A 23,915-nucleotide genomic window follows, 5' to 3' on the forward strand; every position below is an offset into this window, starting at 1 on the left:
CATAAAAAATGTCGAAAGACAAAACTGTTCAGAAAGCATATTAGCAATAATATAGGACTTGGTGAAATTGGGGTGATGGATGATCTAAGGATTATGGTGACTATTACACAACTATATTATTTTAGCAAAATTTACTCCTCATACACTTACAATTGGTGAATTTTATGGTGTATAAATTGAACCACAATGATGTGTATTAAAAGTAAAAACACTCTAGTAACCAAGATTTTAGAGCAAGACATATATATGTGTAATATTATCCCATTTATATTGAACATACTGTATTTATTCAAGTATTTTCTAGTTAAGAGTACAAAATTTCTGTATATATACAAAAAAACACGTTAGCCTCTGGAGGGAAAAACACTGAAAGTCTGGGACAGGAGAGAGTTACTTTTCACTTGATACCTTCTGACATTATTTGCTTAAAAAATTAAACCATGTACATTATTGCTTTTTAAATAAAAACATCCTAGTAAATAATTAAAACAAACGACCATGATCCTGTTGTAAGGACTCAGGCCCGTGAACCCGCTCTGGAAGAGCGAGACTTACCTGAACGAGGCCTAAGCACTTGTAAGTAGCATCTATTAATATAATCAAAGGGCATTTCGTCAAAACTGTGGTGCTAAGTCCTCTTAATTTCAGAGTGATGAGTATAAATTGTAGGACTTTGGGAAACACAAGAGGTTTTTTACTAGAAGTACTGTATTTTAAGCATCACATCCTGGAATTCTATACTAGCCACCAAATAAAAACCATTTCCTAAAGGTACTAATTGCAAAAATATAAATAAAATACATTACATAATAATATGCAATATAGAATAAATATATATAAACACGTTAAAAATGCAGTTTTCCTATCACCCATGCCTTTAAAAAAGTCATTATATATAAAATGTTTCCAAAGTTTTTTCTATGAATCGTACAGTGTACACTGCATATCGACTTTCAGTTACACTTTTTAATACCAAGAACCTGTTACAAACATGTGATTTTCAATTGCATATTATGAAGGTATGACTATTAAATTAAGAATATTTGTTTTACTCTTAATGAGCAATGAGAAAAATGAAGATACACTGTCAATATTTAACTAATTATGAAGAACTATTTTGTGATAATGTCTTAAGAAGGTAAAATTTAATATGTAGGATTGTTCTGTTAGCATATTGTTTTCCTTTTTAAATTTAGGAGCGTAATACTTTGCATGGTGTTGCTCACAAATGCTCAGTACTAGGTGCCTTTTTTCATACCAGGGAGCAACAACGGAAAAACTTCCTTGAAGGGAAGACCTGCGGAGAAGGCCAAATAAATCATAAAAGGCGCTTCTTTCTGCTTGGCTGACTTCATTTGTATTTCAAACTGCCGGGGCTTTCATGCAGATTTTAGTGCTTTGACTAGGCAATCGCATATGTTTGCCACACGTGTATTCTTCACGCATGAGTTCCTCACAGAACTGCTCCTTCTGACCCAGCCGTCCCTGCTGCAGCTTCGGTGCTAACTTAGAATCAACAGACGTTTAATGAGCACCTATTGTGGACCATCCAACACTAAAAACACTACCATAGGTTAGGTAGGATTATCCCAGCATAACAGATGAGACATCTGGTTAAGTGGAAAACCAGGTCTTAGCCTAAATGCTTTCACTTATACTGTTTTCAAGTATCCTCTCTCTCTGTTGCCTCTCCTTCTTTCTCTCCCTTGTTTCGTAGATAATCAAGAGCAAAGTAGTAGAGATATGCTTAGCCCATCCCTTCCGCACAAAGTAGAAGAGAAAAACATCCAGAGTTCAGGGTTTCCACCACACTCCTCACTGCTCCCACCTAGAATGGGGCAGCCCGGCACTTCAGCCCTAACCCTGTTCCATAATGTCCTCCTCAGGCCCTGAAGGCACTATGTGCAATTACTGCTGGAGCAGCCCCGATAGCAGTGGAGGAAGTGTCCTGAGCAATGCTGTTCACGACTCCGACAGATTTTTCTACAGAGACACAGCTCCCAGTGTCGTGATGGGGATTATCAAGACTCTACAAGGACTTGGAAGGGGTTGAACCAGCTTCCATGTGCAAGCCTGGAATCCTAAGCACAAATCAGAGCTTTGATTCCACTGGAAAAATCAGTTTTTAAAAAAATTAAGTCAATGGGAAACCAGTTTGAGGTCTCTACAACTGAAACATTAACAAATTTGTGGACTATAATCCACTTATACTTGGGGATTCAATGTTTACCTTCCAAGTTCACAGCACTATAAATTTGTAAGACTGAAAATACTATTCTTGTTTAGGGAAAGATATATTCTCAAAATTAAAAAAAAACAACACACAGCTTCCTGAACTCATGTTTTTCTGTTACTCTTTTTTTTACCTTTATTTTTAAAAGTATGATTTCATTCAACTCCAGAGAAACTTCCACCATTGCAATATTATTATGAAGGTCTTACTATTTTACTGCATACTTAATCACTGAGCCAGTTTTTTATCTTACCTCCTCGATGGATAATCAAAGAAGTCTCGCTTCCAATGGGACAGTCCTTAAGTATATCCACTACTTCTGTATGGCTCAGGTTCTGTACATTCTGCTGGTTGATCTCAACAATGAGGTCGCCTTCGCACAGGCCAGGGCATCCCTGAATGTCAAGTATTTGTTTCACCCGCTGTCCGGTCGGACTGTCGGCAATAGTGAAGCCAAAGCCCTGGGCACCTTTCACAATGGTTAAGGTCATGAGTTCAGCTTGGGTGGCCCCAGATGAAGCCATAGACACATTGTCGTCATGGACAGGCGGTGGATACGTGCCATCGAGCTGCCCGTCTGCTGGCATGGAGTGCAAAGAATGAGGCGGCCGATCTGTTATGTCTGGAACCGACTGTGAGGTCCGAGAAATGTATTCCAAATACGTTTCATAGTTATGTCTGCCATTGACCATGACTGGAGGTGGCCTCTCCATTATTGCAAGGGGTGGCACCAGGCTGTTAGCAGGATCTTCAGGGTCAAAGGGCAAAGGGTAGCCACGACACAACACCAGGCTGACACTCTGACCAATAGGAACCGACTGGAAAAGTTTGACGACGTCTGCATGGGTGTGTCCAAGGACACAAACTTCATTAATATAGACAATGACATCACCTGCAAGGAAAAAAGAAAGAGATTGACCATGTGAGGTAAGTCCAATTAATGTTGGCATAGAGAAATGGAATTATTTATGAGATTAGTGAAAGTGGTGTTGTTTTTCATTAAGCAGTGAGGAAATCCATTAGAATCACGTTTAAATGTACTGTAGGTGACTCAACATTACAACAGGTCTGCCAACACATGTACTGATCACATGCTGAAAAAAATGCTATATGGGTTGTTTGTGAAGTTCAGAAACAACTTCATATTCAGAAAGAAACTGTCAAAAAGAAAAGTTGGGAAGAATTTGTACCTTGAAGAAGCAGTCAGTCTATGCTTCCTTTTTCATCTTCAATTTCATCTTCACTGTATTTCAGTTAATAACATTTTCAAACTATTGAGAAGTGGTGGGCATAAGTTTTGGATGAAACCTTTGAAGCCCCAGTACACGGTTTTATTTTTGGTATCACTTGTCTGAGTCAGCTGCCTTTTTGTCTTTTTTATAGAAGAGGAAAACATTTTGCCCATTTATATTTTTTATCTAGAGCAAGGTGTAATTGCAAAGGTTCCAGGCATACATGGGAATAGGTCAAGAGCACAGTTATTGGAATCAGGGATCTGGGTCCATATCCTGGCTCTACTGCTTAGCAGATATGTAACACTGGGCAAATGACTTACCTGCTTCAGCCACAGTCCCTGATTTGTAAAGTTGTTGCGAGGAGGAAATGAGATAATGCAGAAAAAGTGCCTGGTACAGTGCCTGATGCATTGTGAGTGCACAGTACATGTGGAACATTATTAATGCTATTATTGCTAAAAAGAGGAGGAAGGAGATTTGGGACTCTGGCTTTCAAACAGGGAGCTGCCCTCAGCGCATCCTCTCCTCTCACAATGTTGATATTTCTGTAGATCTTTTCAAAAAAGGCATTTGTCCTTTCGCCCAGTGAGTTAACACAGAATTACAGTAGCTTACTGGTTACAAGTTAACTTTATGACATAAAAAAATGCCCCAAAGGCAAGTTACTCATTATAAAATATATTCAAACAAATATTACTCTTCCTTAAAATGCAGAAAAGTATGAGATAATTATTTTTTAAAAAATTCAATTATGAGTGAAGAACTTTATTTTTTGAGAACTGTTTTATCATGGATTAATGTTTTTATCCTCATAAACCATAATGTTTGAGAATTGAACTTGCAAATTGAGATTGTGCCTGACTATGCTGAGGAGTATGTGACAAATGAAAAGACGTGTTTTCACAGATTATCACATAAGCAACTCAACAGACGTCAATTTATCAGGATCATTCAGAAACGGGTAGTATAAATGGCGAGGGATTTCATTCTAAGTCATCCTTGCCCATCAAAATTGCAAACACCAAAAATGAAAAAGAGGTGAACTTTCAGAATTCAATAATTTTCTGGCTTTTCTTAAGTGTCTGATATAAAATAATTTCTCTACTAACTACACTTAAATAATTCTGTGACTAAAACACTCCTGAGTAAAATGCCCTCAACAATATAGACTTGGTTAACACTCACTCTTTCCGAATGCTAGAGAATTGCTTAAAAACCCAAAGATAAGGAGACTCAAAAGTCTAACAAACATGCTCAGGGATCCAGGTTAGGTCTGATTCTAGAAAAAGTCACAGGCTATGCAGCTTCACTCCTCCATTATGTCCGTCAGGAAGGGTGCTGGTGCAAGGGCTGGGACACTGGACCAGGCAGGAATCAGGACTGGACTGGGATGGACGGCCTCCATCAAGATTCCTCACTAGATGGGGCAGCTGGGGATCATTTTCAACAGGTTCTGGTCATCCCAGTGAAGTAAGTGATCCAGAAAATTATTTTCCTTCTGCCTTTTCTATTTTTAAAGTTATCATATATTTTACACATTAAGAGGTTGAAGGAATAATTAAGTACTTGTGTGTGGCCTCCCTACCATCAAGCAGAACATCGCTCATGTTAGTTGAAGAGCCCAGGGTAGCACCCCTTTCCCACTTGTATCCCCTTCCTGCTCTCTCCAAAGGTAACCATTGTCCTGAGGTTTGTTCACATGTACTTTGTTTTTATGACATATCTAGGTGCCCATAAATAATATTCCTAAGTAATATTTAACCCCTGCATAATAATATCCCTAAAATACGATTTTGCATCTCTTAAACCTTTTGTAAGTGATATACATATTAATCTTCTGTAATTTCCCTCAAAATATATTTGTGATATTTATCTATTTTGAAACCTGTACCTCAGATTCATTCATTTTCATTGCAATGTGGTATCTATTGAATGACTACATCACTACTAATATTCATTCATTCTTCTGTTAAGGGACCCTGGGGTTCTGGTGACTATTTGGTTAAGTTAACTCTGCTATGAACCTCTTTCCCTGGCCCTTGTGCACATATAGAGGGTTTCTCTGAGTTTGAACTTTGGCATAAAACTGCTGGGCAGAAGCCACATGCATCATCTTTGTTAGACAATGGCAAATGGTTGACAAAATAGGTCAAATCAATTTACACTCCCATCAAAATTTTTATTACTTCCCAACCGACACAGTACTTGGCATTTTCAAACTGAATTTTTGCTAATCTAATGAGTGTGAGCATGGTTTTAATTTGCATCTCCACATTGCTAGTGAGGGTGAGCAGCTTTTCATATGTTTTTTGGTCATTTGTGTTTTCTTTGTGTTGCATCTCATTTCTCCTATTTGGATAGTTTTTGTTGTTGTTGATTTGTTAGTTTTTCAACACAGTGACTATTTTTCTGTCAATCTCCCATTCTTAATCTTCATGGTGTGGTAGACATTACATGGGTTAGGGAGTCAAAGGCCTTTGGTCTGATTACCAGCTCCACACTTACTAGCTGTGTGGCTTTCAAAACGAACTTAAATCCTCTGTGACTTGGGTCCTTCAGAAGTAATGAGGAACAATAACAATGGCAACTTACTGATCTAAGGGAAACAACAAATGAGATCATGCAGGTGAGAGGGTTTGTAAACTATACATTGTTATGCAAAGGATGATTGCTATTTCAGTAATCACTATCTTCCCTTGGTTACTTGCTTCTATAAAACCAGGAGAGTCCCACCAAGATGTTCCCACCATAGTCATAATCAAGGATGAGTATCAGTCTGAGTGAGCAAGTCAAAGGCAGGAGGGTAACAAATGACACTTTCCTCTAAGGTTCTCCCTCACTTTAATCACTGTTAATAAACTCCCAGTCCCCAAGCAGGCTTTATCCTTCCCTCTGCTATGCCAGAAATTCATGGGATGGGGGGGGGGGGGGGGGATGGAATTAAGGTAATGTTCAAAGTCCTCAAGGTTCCCTGCCAGGTTTAAAGGGTAGTTATTTGAATTATAGTGATTAATGTTACCTATTTTTTTAGTTTTAATGTAATCTTGCTATTTAGAACCAGAATGAGAGATCTACTGGTGGTTCGAATAAGACTGCCTTTTATAATTTATGGATATTTTCCACTTGGTGCAATTTTTCAAGTCATCAAGCAAGCGAGTGATAAAGAGCCTTGCAACAGTCTCTTTGTGGAGTTACACAGGTTTCTGAATGTAAAAGATGAGTCTTATCAGAGTTAAGACTATCTAACAACTTGACTGCATTCAACTGCTCACTTTAAAAAATATATAGATGCCTAGACATGCGTCATGCCAAAATTGTTGTAGGTGGGGATGTAAGCAAACATTTGCTTGTTTAGATAGAACTGATTGGGGAGGATATTTATAGACTGTGCTGGATGAATGTCATTTACATGTTGTGAAATAAAAATATGAGCCACCTGGTATATGTCATCCAGTGGTGCCAGGCCAAGTCCTGGGACAGTCTGGGCTTAAGAGCACAAAGGGACGAATTGGAAAAGAATCATTTGATCTATCTTTCAATTTATCCTGTTATAAGTGGGAATTAAAACATCTCCCCTCTTTTCTCTTTCACAGAATGAGAATGAGATCATGTATGTGAAAACTTTTAATTTTACCAAGGAAACGTTCTCCATTAAAATAAGATGGGGCAGCCCGGCTGATTTGGCTCAGTGGATAGTGTGTCAGCCTGCAGACTGAAGGGTCCCGGGTTTGATCCCGGTCAGGGCACATACCCGGGTTGTGGGCTCGATCCCCAGTGTAGGGTGTGCAGAAGGCAGCCGATTAATGATTCTCGCTCATCATTGATGTTTTTCTCTCTCTCTCTTCCTTCCTCTCTGAAATCAATAAAAATATATTTAAAAAAATAAAAGATGAGGCATTTCTTTTGAAAGCCAAGCACACATTTTCATTGCCGCATTGCCTGCAAGGTTACCTTGTTGCCTATATGGCCATTCAGTTTGGGCCATCTTAAGGCCAGATGGCTTTAGGGCTGCTGACATCAAGCCTATTGGTTAAATTTGGTGTGACTGACGAGCTGGGCATCCCCATAGGCTGGTCTCATAATGACCCGATTCCCATTTATGGGAAGGAGCAAGGAAATGAGACTGAATCTGATGAAGCAGAAGGTTTAAAACAGCCTGACCTGACTCTATGGGAATATTTTCTAAGATAATTGGTTTCTTTCTTAGTTATGGAAATAAAAGTATAATATTGGATACCTCTTGGGTACTTCATCATTTTGGATAAAACAGGGCCCTCTTAAAGCATTGCTTAAAATGGATTTATTTTTATGCCTCTTTTCTCTGCTTCCACATATTCGACTCACTGTGGTCTGCAGAATCTTCACCACAGCTTCTCCCATTGACCACTTGCGGTCTGTCTTCCTTGGCTACCTCCTTGGACCAGACAAGAATGATTTACTTCACACTTCACTCTCATCCTATAGTCCCCTCGAGTAAGTTCAGACTATTCAACCTTTAGACCTACTGTGTAACACTCTTTGCCAAAAGTCTTTCCAACTTCTTTTTGTCTTCACCACCCAATAAGTTACCATTCTTATAAATACAGAATCTTTACTGGTCACAATTTACAGCTGGCTACTTGCCTTTTAGTTGAGTCCTGCTGTTCCTCCACCCTCAAGTGCACTTCTTTACTGTGTGTAACTTCGTCCCAACCAGATAATCTCTTTCCTTACCTCTTCAAAGATATCTTTGGTCATTCCTACTCAGACTGTTCCTATCTGCTGTTTGTGACAACAAATTTCTCTCAGACCTTATTCCTTTGTGGGAGTTTTCTACCTGTTCCAAGTTTTCTCCACAAAACGTACAGAGTATAACTACTATGTTGAGAACTCTTTATTCAGGTATTTTGGATAAATTCCTACTGAATAAAGGATAGAGAGATTTAGACAGAGGAAGACTAGAATATATGTCATAGCTAAATTTACTGCATTTAGTGTTTCTAACTTCTATTATGGCCAAGTCACATAGATTATATATATATAGTGATTTTAGAGAGGAAGGGCGAGGGAGATAGAAACATCAATGATGAGAGAGAACCATTGATCAACTGCTTCCTGTAGGCCTCACACTGAGGATCAAGCCTGCAAATCAGGTATGTGCCCTGATGGGGAATCTAACTCCTGGTGCATAGGTCAATGCTCAACCACTGAGCTATGCTGGCTGGGCAAGTTATATAGATTTTTTGCTAAAAGAAACAAAATTCTCACAGACTATTTCCATCCTACTAATTACATGTATTTTACATTGAAAAATTACTAATTTTAATTTCCTCTCCAGCGAATAAGATTTGATGGACTTTTATTTTTTGAAGCTTGTATTAGTTTGTGGTTTTTAGTAATACCAATAATACTAATAATATATTATTTTAGTGTAATAGGCAATTTTATTATAATATTGAATATTAATTTTCACTGTATTCTACAACCCCTGGAAACATAATAATATTTCATGTTTACTTTTGGGGGTGTGCTATACATCACTTCAATTAAAAGTTATAAGACACAGGACAAAATGCCTTCATCAGAAACATTTTAGTTTATTAATTCTTATGTGCTACATTAGAAATGACACTGTGAATGAAAATGAGGTGAATCAAGCTGTAGTACTAAAATGAGGTTCAGATAATGTTTTAACTATTTTTCCCTAGATTATGAGACAAACTGTGGTATGATGGAGAGAGTGCTGATGTAGGTGTCAGGAGATTTATGTTCTTATGCCAAGTATGCTGATAATTAGTGCTGTCAACACATCTCTGGGCCTTAGTTCTCATTTATTCATTGATTTATTCATTCAAGATTTATTATACTCAACTGCTACTGAGTCAGGCACTATGTTATGAAAAGAAGAGGTTTGACCCAGATGGTCCCTATGGTATTGTCTTTGCTCTGACATTCTAGGGCAAAGGCTCTCTTAGACACCTCTTCATTTGGTTCCTTTCTTTTTTTCCCTGCTTCCCCCATCTGAGGACAGGACCTTGCCATCTACTATTCGCACTTCTGCAACCGTCTTAGCTGGTCTTCCAGATGTCATAGCAGAAAAGACTAGGGAAGAAGGAGAGGGGAGCCTAGCAAATGGCATAAACCAACAACCCCATGGGACTATTGGGTTCCCTAGTCTCACTCCATTGACATTGCTAATAACCCCCCTCCCCTCCTCGTCAGGACTGGCTGAGGAACCAGACATGTCAAGGGCATCAGTGCCAATGGCTCTGAAGTGCTGGACATTGCCTTACACCTGCTTCCCTGTCAGTGCATCCTCCATACCATACTCTCTAATGGTCTTTCTACTTAAGTCCTTCAGTGCCTGCTCACAGAGAGGGAATCGAGTCAAAATTCTCTCTGAGCATAGAAGGCTCTCAGTCTACATTTTCAGCATCGCCTGTCTCTCCCCAGCCTACTCTGCTTGGGTTGGTCTAAGCTCTGGGCCGTGCCCCTAACACATGCGATGTTCTTTCCAGCTTCCTGCTTCTCCTCTTCTTTTGTCCCCATTAAAGCCACCCTGAGGCCAGCTTCATATTTGTGACCATCTTTCTGACCACCTCCTATCGCTGAGCGTTAATTGCTTCTTGTGCGTTACTCTTCCTGACGGCTCAATCCTTCAGTCCATTTAACCACATTAACGGCTCCGGAATTTCTCTGACCATAGTGACCACCATTTTAACATACTGAATATTTGCCTGGCATTTACAAACTCCATCTCTCTAATCCTTACAAAATCCATAGGAGACAGGCATTGCTATCTGTACTTTACACATGTGGAAACTGAGTCAAGGATAAGTTAACTTCTCTAGGGGCACATTGATAATTAGGTGAGATTCAGGAACTGAACCCAAGACTTCACCATGAATCTTAAAAAATTCAAACACTCCAGGACTTATTTTGACTTGGGGCCTCTTTTGTGTTCCTCAAATCATATGAGTCAGAATGCTGGGTACAATGCCTTTTATTCCTGAATATGAATATCGGGAGATGAACTGCAATATATTTTTAATTAGCTAAAGTAATGGAGGGAAGCAGTGAAGCAAGTAATTGCAAACAGGGGAATGCATTACAATGTCCCAGTCCACTTTCTGCAGTCCTCCAAAATACACTGTTTGGCAGAAGCTTTGAGAATGCCGGGGTAGAGAGATGACAGGGTACTGGACCCCACAAAACTCTGTAACTATCATGAAACATAAGCTCTGGTATAAATTATTTCAATAGTTGTGTGACCTTGGCTAAGCCATTTAACTTTTCTTGGTCTATTTTCCTTTCATGTAAAATGGAGAAGTCAGAAAAGATCATCTCTAAGGTACAGCTAGCATAGTTGCTACATCTGGCGAGAATGTGGAAAGCTCTCCTTCTGCATTCATACAAGGCATCAGGCAATTTCCGTGATGCAATTAAACAGGTAAGTGATGGCACTCTGGGACTTCACCCCAGGGTTCCTTGATTTCCTGTAAAAGCAGCCAGTTCCTCCAGCACTCTTTCTATAGGCAGAAGGACACCAAGATGTTGGCATAGTCACATATTTCTCAAAAGAATGAAAGACTACTTAATCATATTTTATAATTTCATCTTTGTGACCCGGTGCAGATGCCTAATTAAGATGCCTCGTTAAAAAAAAAAATTATGCTTAATCAGCAAGCATCCAACAATTACTCCCTGGCAGATGTGAATTAGTCTGACGATCTATTTACATTTCTTTTGTGTTTGGCATTGAGTAGTAAGATATATTTAAACATTTGCATTTTACTCTGTTGGAAAGGAGGAAAAAAACACATTCTAAGAGAATCTAAAGGCACTGATTATTTGCTGATCAGGCAAAGATGAAACAACACATTAAATTGAAACTAAGTAGAGCCACAGAAAAGAAAGCACAAAGGACCGCTTCTTGCAAAGCTCCAGAGCAGAGGACTTCTACATAGCCTGCGCATTTTAGGAATCAATAGGGTAAAATGGTCAGTGAATTCTCCATTTCTCTCAAACAATGTAATGAATTTTAAACACCAAAAAAAAAAAAATGACTAGTAGCTTTTCAAAGGGACTCTTTAAAAATGAGACTAGGTCCCTGTATCTAAACAGAACTTAATGATTGCACCAGAAGAAAATAAAAACAAAAGTCTTTAAAAAAATGTCTTAAAGCCCTTGGCAGGACATGAGAGCTTCTGAGAGCCAGATAAAAACATTTTAGAGTTCTCCTGTGCTCTCCTATGTGTTAGGGACACACATGAGGGCAGAGTCATCACAGAAATATTCGCAATCACACACAGCTCCCCATGGAAACTTGAGCTACGGAAGTACCTTGTAGGAAAGCGTAATTATTTTACACGGACATTAAGCACTGTGCATGCTTATTTTCAAACAGCATTAACTGTATTCCTAAACAAGCATATATATATATTTTTTTACATAAATGGCTCTAAGAGGACAGCATAGCATGACCCATCACCATCTTCTGACCTTATTCCAACACCTGAAATGCTGGTGGGCAGCTGGCCGGGGTGGAGCAGGAACTGCTCACAGACATGCTTTCCAACAGTTTATTCTCTCTACTCGCAACTGTCAACTGCCAGACATTCTGAGAGAGCAAGAAAAATGAATAACAAGGCGAGAGAGAGAGAGAGTGGGAGAAGAAAAGATTGGTGCATTCATTTCACTTCTGATTTCTGCCTCCTATAAAGTCTGTTTCCTTGAATTGCATTTGAAAAAAATATGCTATTTGCTCCAATGTGAGCTGAGTGCTGATATTGAGTATGTAGATGGGGTGGGGATGTCTATATTGGGGGCGGGGGGCCGCCTAGCCAGGGAAGCTCTTGCCTCTAGATCTCTGTCACCCCATGTGGTATTTCTGGAAAGGGTTTGGCTAGTGCTTCCATTGCTAGCCAATCAAGCATCCTTAACTGGTAGTGTCACAGATTAGCTTATGTTGAGCTCCTCTTTCCCTCCCTTCATGTGAAAAATTACAGAGCCCTGCTGCTAGGGTTCTGAACTGGAGCAGCATTAAGTTGCTGAGCTTCATCAAATAGCTGGCAGAAGGAACGAACGTGCAGTGCTAAAAATGTGACTGTGTATTTGGATATTGCACATACACTGGTCCAAGATTGGATGAGAGAGACCTTCTAACTTGTTAAGAGGAAAACAGACTTGTATGCTTTTTTTCCAATTTCAGTTTCTGAAGGAGCAATATTTTATACACGTATCAAGGAGTCAGTCTTCCCATTGGACCATATACACCAGAGATTGCCAATTACAAATCCCTCATACACATGGTGAAGGGGAAGTAAAATTTTCTTTGGATGTATTGAAATTTTGGAATCCAGAGAAAGATAGTCATTATTTCTTTGATTTATTGGAGAGAAAGGGAAATCAGTATCATATCTTATAATATTAGGCATCAGAACATCTTCCATAGGGTGTACATATCTCATCACTCCCCTCGCCATGCTAGATAGATACTATATACACAGATCCTTATGGGGAAGACTACTCCAGGAAAAGATGCAGCAATTTCCCTGCAGACAATGGGAGATTCTTCTAGTCTCAGATACAACAGACAAATGGCACAGAGAAAAAGAATCGAATTCCCTGCTGTTCCCAATGTTACAGTTATTAAGGTATACTGAAGCTGATTGGATAAGTTAGCAAAGAATCATCATCAAAGATTTTAGGTTGTCCCCTTATACTACCACTATTGAACATGTATTTATGTGAATATATGTGTGACATATCCACATTTATATGTTAATTTTTTTCATATAAGGTTTATGCTACATTTCACATTTCAGCCAAATATAGTTAATGATAGTCAGAAACAATGAACTTTTCTTGCTTTTTTAAACTTGATTTTTGCAATAATTTTATAATGGTAGCATTAGCAATTTATTTTATTTCAAGTTCCTGCAAATCATAGTAAAATGCAAAAATTATAACCATAATGTTCCAGATGAATCAATTGAAAGTGAAAATTTTATATAGTCTCTTGATTTTTTGGAGGGCGGGGGTCTAAATAATGTAAAATCCACCCAATAAATCTTTTCTACCAAATAAATGCATTGTTAGAGGTCACAGAGCAATCAGTAAATTGGCTAATAATTGCTACTATTCATGTGCTAAGAATGATAAACTGTGTGCCAAGAACACTGCCAAGTGCTCTAGAGACTTAATCTCATTTAATTCTTGAATTAACCTAATGGAGAATATACTATCCCCGTTTTGTAGATGTGATTGTGTTTGAGAGGCCACATACCACAAATACAAAGTAGGAGAGCTGCCCTGTCTCTGCTGTGTTTGTGGTTATTTTCAGGCTGTTTTCTAATTATGTGGACGTTTGGTTCTATCTACACTAATAAAAGAGAAAAAAAATGGTAATTGGCATATGGCGCTACCCTTTTCATTGGCTAATCAGGGCTATATGCAAATTAACTGCCAACTGAGATGGCAGTTAACTGCCAACAAAGATGGCGGCTAATTTGCATATGTAGGCACAATGCAGGGAGGCGAAAGGGAAAGCAGGAAGAAGCCCCCTGCCATTGACAGTGATCGGAAACCCAGGGGGGAGCTAAGAGGTGTGGCAGGGCCGCCTTTGCTCTGCCCCCCAGCTATGATCGGAGAATCAGGCGCCTTTGCCGCCCTGGACAGTGATAGCAGGAAGTAGGGGTGGAGCCAGCGATGGGAGCTGGGCACAGTCGAAGCTGGCAGTCCCGGGAGCTAGGGGTCCCTTGCCTGGGCCTAAAGCGGAGCCCACGATTGCGGGGCCGCTGCAGCTGCAGGTCCCCAATGCCCGAGCCGGACGCCTCAGCCAGAGGCATCCTGCAGGGGCAGGGGCGGAGCCCACGTGATCGCGGCGCTCCCCCCCACCCCCCCGCTGCCACTGCGGGTCCCCGCTGCCCGGGCCGGGTGATTGGTGATCGGAGGGTGATGAGGGTCAACTCTTCTGGCCGAGGCATCAGGCCTGGGCGAGGGGCGGAGCCAGGGATTGGAGGGATATGATGGTCCCCTTGCCCAGGCCTGAAGCCTGGGCCAGAGGCCTCAGGCCTGGGCGGGGGTCAGAGCCAGTGATCGGGGGGAGATGAGGGTCCCCTGTCCAAGCCTGACACCTCTGGCCGAGGCATCAGGCCTGGGCAAGGGGCAGAACCAGTGATGGAGGGAAATGAGGGTCCCCTGCCCAGGCCTGACACCTCTGTCAGAGGCGTCAGGCCTGGGCAAGGGGCCGATCCTGCGATTGGAGGGTGATGGGGGTCAACGCCTGAGGGCTCCCAGTATGTGAGAGGGGGCAGGCTGGGCTGAGGGACACTCCCCGCCACACACACCCAGTGCACGAATTTCGTGCACCGGGCCCCTAGTATATTTATAAAATTTCAAGGTTCATTTCATCTATTTATTTGGCACTTAAGAATTAGGCTACATTAATCACCTGAAATTTTTGATTGCCTGAGTTGAACAGATATTTTGGCATATAAACACACATGATATTTTATCATGGCACACTAGCCTTGTTTTTATTCACAAATTCTAGCCCACATGAAGAAATTACCCAGTGACAGAATTTGAATGGGCTAGTCAGCTTGCCCAAGCAAATCAAAACAAAATGAAGACAGAAAGCCAAGCTACCAAAGAGAACTGCTGGGGAAACAACTTTGAGGTCATAAACATCTAATAAGTACAATAAATCCATAATAAGACATTATTTTCAGGTGTTTTATGAGTTTAAGCTTTCAAAAATCTGGCTTTTGTGCATTCTAAAAGGCACTGGCATTCAGATAGAATAATTCTAGAAGAATTATTATGAACTGTTTATCCCAATTAACTAAAATCAGGGTGAATACTTTTAAGGGACCCAAATATGGAAGGAACAATTAGCTCATTAGCTAATTGTAAATGAGCCAGTTTCTTTGGTTCTAGAATATATAAAACAGATATACTAGATCTCTCTCTTTTTTTGTACGCCGTATTTCCAATTTTAGTTACAAAGACATGCTTACTCTTTTTTTAATAAACAGTAACCAATGATTGTTGAAGGCATTGATTGTTACCCATTTCCATTTTGAATTCTACTCATGAAACTGACACAGAGAAAGCAGAGAGCCATACTTCACATCCTAATTACTGGCTTTTGGAAGCAAAAGATCTAAGAATCTAGTCAATGAATGAAATAAAAATACTCTCAGCAGATCATAAATATTTATAACTACATCAAAATCTGCTAGTCAATCTTTCAATAATTTCTTCAGCATAAAATATTTGATTCAGGATACTGGGAAAATATTAATTAAAATTCAGTCTTACCTCTGAAATGATGGGAAATCGAAACAATATCAGATATTTATTTTTGCTATGAAATGTCTTTAATTTTTTGTCTTAATTTTATTTTTCCCTATGGGTTTGATTGCAGGTTCTTAAATTTATTCACCTACTACATATGCAATTATCTACCTGCTTTGTGGAGAAAGATTAGCATTAAAAGGCTGAATTTTTTTGGTGTGTGTGTGTGAAGGCAAAGAGAATACTAAAAAAAAACTTCAGTATCTCTTTCATTTAATTAAATATTTTTCTTGGATCAGTCAAAGTTTTCTCATAGGATCTTTACTAATTTTTCTAACCAGGAAGAATGAATTAAAACACTATTTTTAACAATAATTTAAATTACTAACAGGTTGATTTAATCTTGCAAAAGATTAATGTAGTTATGAAGTATCTTGCACATCCTAAGTGTATGAAATATAAACTATCTTTATTTTCAATATCTTATAAATCAAAGAAATATTTAAAATGTTGATCTTGTTATCTGTGAGAATGGTCATGTCATTGGTGTGCATGAAAATTCATGGTAGAAGAGAAGATAGGTTGTGATTTGTGCTTGGTACATGCTAGTGGAAAGGTTAGTGGACTTGCAGAGGTGATGGGCTAGAGATGCACCATTTGGAGTCATGAGTATAGGATCCTAGGTCTTAAGCTTTCACTCCCAGAAATCCTTTTTATTTTTATTTTTTATATTTTATTGATTTTTTACAGAGAGGAAGAGAGTTAGAAACATCGATGAGAGAGAACCATCAATCAGCTGTCTCCTGCACATCTCCTACTGGGGATGTGCCCGCAACCCAGGTACATGCCCTTGACCGGAATAGAACCTGGGACCTTTTAGTCCACAGGCCGACGCTCTATCCACTGAGCCAAACCAGTTTTGGCCCCAGAAATCCTTTTTAATTCTTTAAGGATTTTGTATTTAAGATGATTTTTCAACATCAAATTTTTATTAAGTAGTAACTAATTAGTTCTTCTATTTTCACTAACTTAACTACGAATCAGAGTTTTTAATCAGCATGAATCAACCAGTGTAACTCACACTAGGTTGATGTATTTTTTAGTCATAATATAATAATTTATTGCTTCAGTATCCATTCAATAAATATTTATGGTGTCTCTACCAGGTATTCTGGGGAGGGCTCAGCAGATACAAAGATGAGTAAGATATAATCCCTAACCTTATATACTATGAACTATAAGTCAAGCTAGCAAAGAAAATGAACATATATTCATCATGGGTAAATGCATGACTCATTTTTAGTATTTCAGTGAAATATTAAAAAATAACCAGTGCTCAAAAAAGTACCAAACAAAATAAAATAAAAACCAGAAGATGTTTACCTTTTCTCTTTGGAGTAAAGTAGAAAATAGCTATCCTTATTTAGTGGGCATCCAGGATGGCAATGACACAGAGTAAGGGCTCAAGAACATTTGTTGAATGCAAAAATTAGTAGCTGTGCAACAATTTAAGAAGTATGAGCTATCGAAAGAAGAGCTGTCCAAAAGGGCAGCGAGTTTTGGGAAATGGTGTTAACTCTACTGGGTTACTCTCCCGAAAGAGAGCCAATGAAAGAGATAGGAAAAAGGAGATGGTAGGGGAAAGCCGCAATTGCAGGAGCCGGTGAAGGATGGCATTTGAAGAGGGCTCGTCATCCGTTTCCAATGTGACAAGAATAGAACATTAGATCGGAGAGTGGCCCTTGATTTCACCAGTGGGGGACCTCAGGGACATTTCTAAGTTTAGTTTTCGTGGAGATCATAGTAGAGGAAACTGGAGAGGGAGTAGAGTAGTGAGAAAGTAGACACAGCAGTTGTCTCCCCACTACTTCTAAGAATTCTGGTAAGCAAAGGCAGGAAATAAATAGGAAAGTAACTAAAAGGAACAGACAGAGAAGAGAGAAGAAGAGGAGGATGTGGGAAAGAAACTTAAAATATTGGCTAAAGATCAGAGGATATGAATTTGAACATTTATCTAGAATTTTAGCTTCAGAAGGAAGGAAGGGCATTCTTTTTTACTCTTGAGAGGAAAACAAAGAGCAGCAGGAGCAATAACACAAATTTACCTTCACCTTGATTTATAGAAAAACGCAATTCATTAACTCAGCATTGTAGGGTCAGGAACTGTTATTTTGGGGAGTGGGGTCAATGACAGGAAATTATGGCAAACAAAATAAATCCTGCATTTAAATATTTTCTAGTGTTCCATGCCATCATACAGAGCACCATTAATCAGCTGGTGATTTCATGGCTCTGCTGTTCCTTAGGGCCAGGTTTGGGAATAGGAGAGATATGGTGTCTAGTGAACTGAGGTTGTCTGTCCTACTAATTCAGATAAGCAAAAGCTTATCATTCAAGTAATTCAATAATTGCCCAAATTCCTCAACTTGTGTTTTGTAGATCTTGAGCTATATGGCTTTTATAAAATCTCCTAAGAAATACAAATTAAAGAAGAGATTACCACTCAAACACAGATGTGGAAGATTTTTTTTTTTTAGGTGACTATGATGTTTAGCTTTATGTTTCAACTTGGCTAGGCTATTGCACTCAGTTATTCAATTAAACAGGAATCTCAGCTTGGCAGTGAAGGTGTTTTGTAAATGTGGTTAAAATCTATGAGCAGTGACTTTAAGTAAAGGAGATTATCCTTGATAATCTGAGTGGACCTCATGCAGTCAGTTGAAAGGTCTTAAGAGCAAAACTGAGGTTTCCCTGAGGAAGAAGATATTCTGCCTCAAAACAAGGGTTAGCTCCCGACCAAGGGTTTCCAGTCGGCCAACTGCCTTCTGGATTTTGAATTTATCAGGTTCCACAGCTTTCATAAGCCAGTTCTTATTGATTCTCTTTCTCTGGAGAACACTGACTGGTAGACCAAAGCTCAAAAGTTACTGAGAAGAGTAGCACTGATCTCCTGTTTCTGGCCCTACATAGTGTAACCTATTTGAACACATTCATTCGACTTGTTTAAGGAAAACAAAGATTGAGGTGCTGGTCAGGGACTGGGGCAGGGACTATGTGACAGGGGAGGTGGTTTCACACTACTCGATTTTATTAGTTGACTTCCACTCTTTTACTGACAATACAGCATAACCCTCCCATCAAGTCACATTCTTTGATTTTAATCACAGTTCTCAATCTTGGGATTATATCTCTTGTTGACTTAAATTGTGGTATTGAACCCCTCAGTCAAGCACATAGAGCTACAGCTTATGTCTGACTAATTTAGACTATTTATTTATTTATTGTTAATCCTCACCTGAGGATTTTTTCCCCATTGATTTTTAGGGAGAGTGGAAGAGAGAGGGAAAGACAGAGAGAAACATCCATGTGAGAGAAACACATCAATTGGTTGCCTCCTGCATGAGCCCTGACTAGGCTGGGGAGGAGCCTGCAACCAAGGTACTTGCCCTTGACTAGAATTGAACCCGGGACTGTTCAGTCCACAGGCTGACGCTCTATCCACTGAGTAAAACTGGCTAGGGCTGACTAATTTAGACTAGATATAGTTCGAAAACATTTGCCTAGGGGATGGTTTAAGCCATTCTAAGTAGATAAACTGGTTATCTAAATCTACTGCCTTGTAGGTAAATTATGACAAACCATGCCATTTAATATATGTGTATGTGTATGTATTTATGTTTATATTTTTCTCTCATTGTCTTATATACAATCTTAATTTACTTGCCAGTTAAAAGTTACACATTATCACATTGTGGCATTGGTTATCGTTAGGTAAAAAATAATAAAAAATTTATTCCTGAATTTTAGCATGGGGCATAAGTTATCTTTTCCACCAATTTCCCCTATTTATGGTCAACTAACATGAATAAAATAGAATAAATAGTCATTGGCTTTTAAAAAATCACTTTAACTGAGGACTTTGGGTTACTTTGCTGAAACAGATTTATTGCTTTTAGGTCAATTACAGATACTATGAACTACAGCAATAGCCACTTTGGAATAAACACGTAGTCCATACAAGATGCTGATCTATGATTTAATCAGTTCTCTGAGTAAAACTCAAGCTAGGTCATGATTCTATAAAATAACTTCATAGCCATTCTCTCCCATGCAATTTGGAGGGTATTGCTTTCATTAAATTTAAAATACCCTTTCAGAGAAACACAAAATCTAAAGTCATTTATTATAGACATGAAATTTTAATAAAACATTTAAATACAGGGGCCAGGCCACCGTGCACTTCAAACTTTATAGGTATATTGTATTATTCAGGTTAATAAACGATGTGTTTGACATATTATCAGACTGACCTTGTTTCCTGGCAAATCCTATCTTGAAGTCTCTAGAGCTAATTCCATTGCCAGCCATTCTTTTCAAGGACGGCTTGTTATTATTCTCTTGAAAACAATTAACAGACTGTCGTGCAGAATAACATGTACTTTGTCCTGACATTCTTTATAGAAAAAGGCCCAGAAAACAAAGTGGTTTCAAACTTTGACTCTCGAGACTCTAAATTTCAGAAAAACTTTTTCTCTGTGCTTAAATTTTAGAATATTCAAACATTAAGACAACACCTTAGGCTGGGAAAATTATTTTTAAAGGAAATCCAGCACCTATCTTAAGTTCATGTAGAATCCTGACCTTCTACATGATTTCCATTGATATTATTTCCACTGATACCAACTTATTAAGGCTGAAAATCAAACAGACATTATGGGTTTTCCTTTTTATTTATTTTTTAATCAATAAGGGTAGAAACCAATAGGATTTTCTAGTTAAATATCCTAATTGAGCTAACTTTTTCAAATCAATGTGCACTATTGTATTTCAGAATAAGATTTCATTTGGGTCACAAAATCCTATTATAGGAACTTTTATAAAACGAATTTACTATCTAATCAAGCACAGAGCTGGATTAGGAATTGTGAACAGAAAATTTACATATCCACAAAGTCCACAAGCTTTTCTAAAGCTTGTAGTATAAGGCAAGGGCCAGCAAACTTTGGAAAAAGCCAGATAGCAAATATGTTCAGCTCTGTGGTCTCTGTAGCAACTACTCAACTCTGCCACTGTAGCACAAAGCTAGTCTATGACTTTATGTGAATGAATGAGTTCAGCTGTTCCAATAAAACTTTACAAAAACAGGCAGCGGGCCAAAATTGGCCATGTGTCATACTTGGCGAACCTTGGTCCTAAGGGAAGGTCCTGGCACAGTAAATGGCACTGCTTCATTGGCCTTTCAAAAGAGTATGGCATGGGGACTCCAAGTGGTATGAAATTAAAGATGCGTTTGTCTCCTTACACACTTACTAAATTCTAAAGCTGTGCTAGTTCCGTCAACACTACTGTAAACATATTATGGAATTTCCATATACCATCTCTTATTAGGAAGATTGTTATATCTTCTATAGATAAAGTGAATATTGCTCCCAGCCTGGGCATTGCTATAATTTGCCCTCTCCTGGAGATCATTCTGCTTTCAGCTCAAATTCCCAGAAGCCAGGTTTCAGCTCAAAGCCCCAAACCTACAAACTCACCATTTTTTCAGCTGGTGTTTAGGACTGCTGTTGTGTTTGACGACTCCTTCAGGTGTCCTGTGTGAGGCGAGTTGTAAGCTTTTTAGTTTTTAATCTCCCTATTGACGGTAGTTAAGCCCTGTCTCAGTTAAAGACAGTTCCTGCCATTGGAGAAAAGAAAGCAAGAATTTTCTCTGCATTGTCTGTGTTCACTTAATCTACAACCTTAGATTCAGTGAGAGGGAACACAACGCCACACACATACACATACACACACACACACACACACACACACACACACAATGACCGACTTTCTCCCCACTCAGAGGGGATCTGCACAGCCAGGCCCCCTCCCGCTGGCTCATGCCTATCAATTTGGGTTTGTCAGTTTCTACCTGGCTTTGCTCTTCAGTTTCCTAGCTGCAGCCAAGATGCCCTGAGGGTCATTAAATTAGGGTATAATTCACCTGGTTGCTGTGGTTTTAAGTCTGATGTTCAGCCTAGACTCTCACTAACTGTACTTTTTAAGAGCCAATTTCTAGTTCTCTTTTGACATTTTAAAACTGAAAAAAAAATAACCAATTCTATTTTAAAATAGAGAACTGTGAAGTTTCATTCTTTAGTTGCTCTCTGATCTAGGCTGCTCTATCCCCAGCAACTTGTGACAAATACACCTTTATTCATGTGCTCACTCCTCCGTCAATGTTTGGGCTAAGAGAAGTACAGCTCATATTTTTCTGAGAATCCTTCATTTTTTGAATGTCTACCTACTATTTGCCAGTCATTTTGCTGGTACTGGGGATAATAAAAAAATAGATCCTTGTTATAGGCCAGGCTCTGTACCAGGAGTTGTGTACAACCTTTCATATGAATTTTCTGAACCCTATGGAGAGAATACTGTCACTGTTACTGAGAATAATACTGTCATGTCCTTGTTTGGGGAATGGGGAAACTGAAGGCTGGGAAGAGGTTAGAAATTCAGAGCCTGCACTGCTAACCGGCACAGTTAACTTCCTCTGGTGCTCTGAGCTCAGCAGTGCTTCTAAAACGTTAAGGTGCTTGCAAATCACCTGGTTATCTTGCTAATTTTCTTTTTCTTTTTTACATCAACAAGAATGTTTTTAACAGCTTTAGTCATAATACACAAATTGTGGCATAGTCATACAACAGAATATTACTCAGCAATATAAAATAATAAACTCTTGGCATGTAAACCATCATATATTTTATTTATATATTTATATTCAATTGATATGAAGTTCCAGACCAGACAAGTCTGATCTATGGCAATCAAAGTCAGAGCAGGAATTGCCTTTGTGAGGTGTAGTTTGACTAGAAGAGGGCACAAGAATGCTTTCTAGGAGAAGAAAAATATTTAATATCTTGATTTACCTGGTCTAATATAGGGCATACGTATTTCTCTAGACCAGGGGTGGGCAAACTTTTTGACTCGAGGGCCACAATGGGTTCTTAAACTGGACTGGAGGGCCGGAACAAAAGCATGGATGGAGTGTTTGTGTGAACTAATATAAATTCAAAGTAAACATCATTACATAAAAAGGTACGGTCTTTTTTTTTTTTTAGTTTTATTTATTTCAAACGGGCCGCGGGCCGTAGTTTGCCCACGGCTGCTCTAGACTGTTTAAAATTATATGTTCATTCACTCTGTGTAAATTGTATCAAGTTTTAAAATGAACTGGGAAAACTGAGCATTTTAAAAAGAAAAATTTCCTTTTGAATTTCAGATTATGTTATTATTATTAGTCAAAAATATATCAAGCCCTAAATGAGCTTTCCCCTTTATGCCACACTGTCAAATCAAAGGTGTGTTGTTTTTATCGTTAAAGTCTGCTCCATTTCCAGAGTCTCCACACTTGAGTCATATTTTAACACAGAATTTCAAGCACTTTAAAAAAATACTGAAAATTATAAGCAACCACAGACAAGAGGCAGCTGTGGGAGGAGAGGAAATGGTAATTATAAATTAGTTCGACTATAGTTATAATTTTACTATGTATGTATACTATATTTGTACACCACAAATATGTACAATTTTTATGAAAAATAATTTTTATAGGATTTAAAATATAAAATGCAGTTTCTCATCAGGACACCTGGAGTAAGGCTAAAAGCCTGCATTTCTAACAAACTCCCAGGTGATGCCAGTGCCCCTGGTTATGGATCAAACTTTGAATAGCAAAGCTCCAGACCCACAGTTCCTATCCCAGCTTGCACATGAGAAACACCTGGACCGCTTTTAAACCTTTCTGTGACGAGGCCACATCCCATGCCAGTTCAATCAGAATCTCTGGGGCTGGAACTCAGGCATGATTACATATTTTTAAAATCCCCTAAGTAGTTCCAATCTACCACTGCTCTAGAAATCAATTTAGTAGCTCAATAGTAGTGTTAAAAATAATAGAATATAGTGCACTGCATTAGTAAGCTAAGTACCACACTGCGAAACTTTTTATTAGGGGTATGTGTGTGTCATGGTGTAAAATGTACTCTTTTATTGTGGGTCAAGGCAAAAAAAATATTTGAAAGCCACTCTCTATACTTAAAGGAATACGATTTCTCCCCCCTCCTCCTTTCTTTCTCTCTCTCTCCCTCTCTCTCTCTCTCTCTCTCTCTCTCTCTCTCTCTCCC

General features: G+C 38.9%; 1 protein-coding gene across 1 annotated transcript in view; it reads right to left on the bottom strand.

Annotated features, from left to right (window-relative positions):
- MAGI2 (membrane associated guanylate kinase, WW and PDZ domain containing 2) overlaps positions 1 to 23,915 on the bottom strand; it is a 1,152,561-nt gene that overhangs the window by 212,590 nt on the left and 916,056 nt on the right. The window contains exon 10 of the mRNA XM_036327675.1: positions 2,487 to 3,125. Coding sequence (XP_036183568.1) covers positions 2,487 to 3,125 — 639 coding nt within the window. The remainder of the gene's footprint in view (positions 1 to 2,486; positions 3,126 to 23,915) is intronic.

Source organism: Myotis myotis, unplaced genomic scaffold, assembly GCF_014108235.1.
Source record: "Myotis myotis isolate mMyoMyo1 unplaced genomic scaffold, mMyoMyo1.p scaffold_m19_p_11, whole genome shotgun sequence".
In the NCBI taxonomy this organism is placed as follows: Eukaryota; Metazoa; Chordata; class Mammalia; order Chiroptera; family Vespertilionidae; genus Myotis; species Myotis myotis.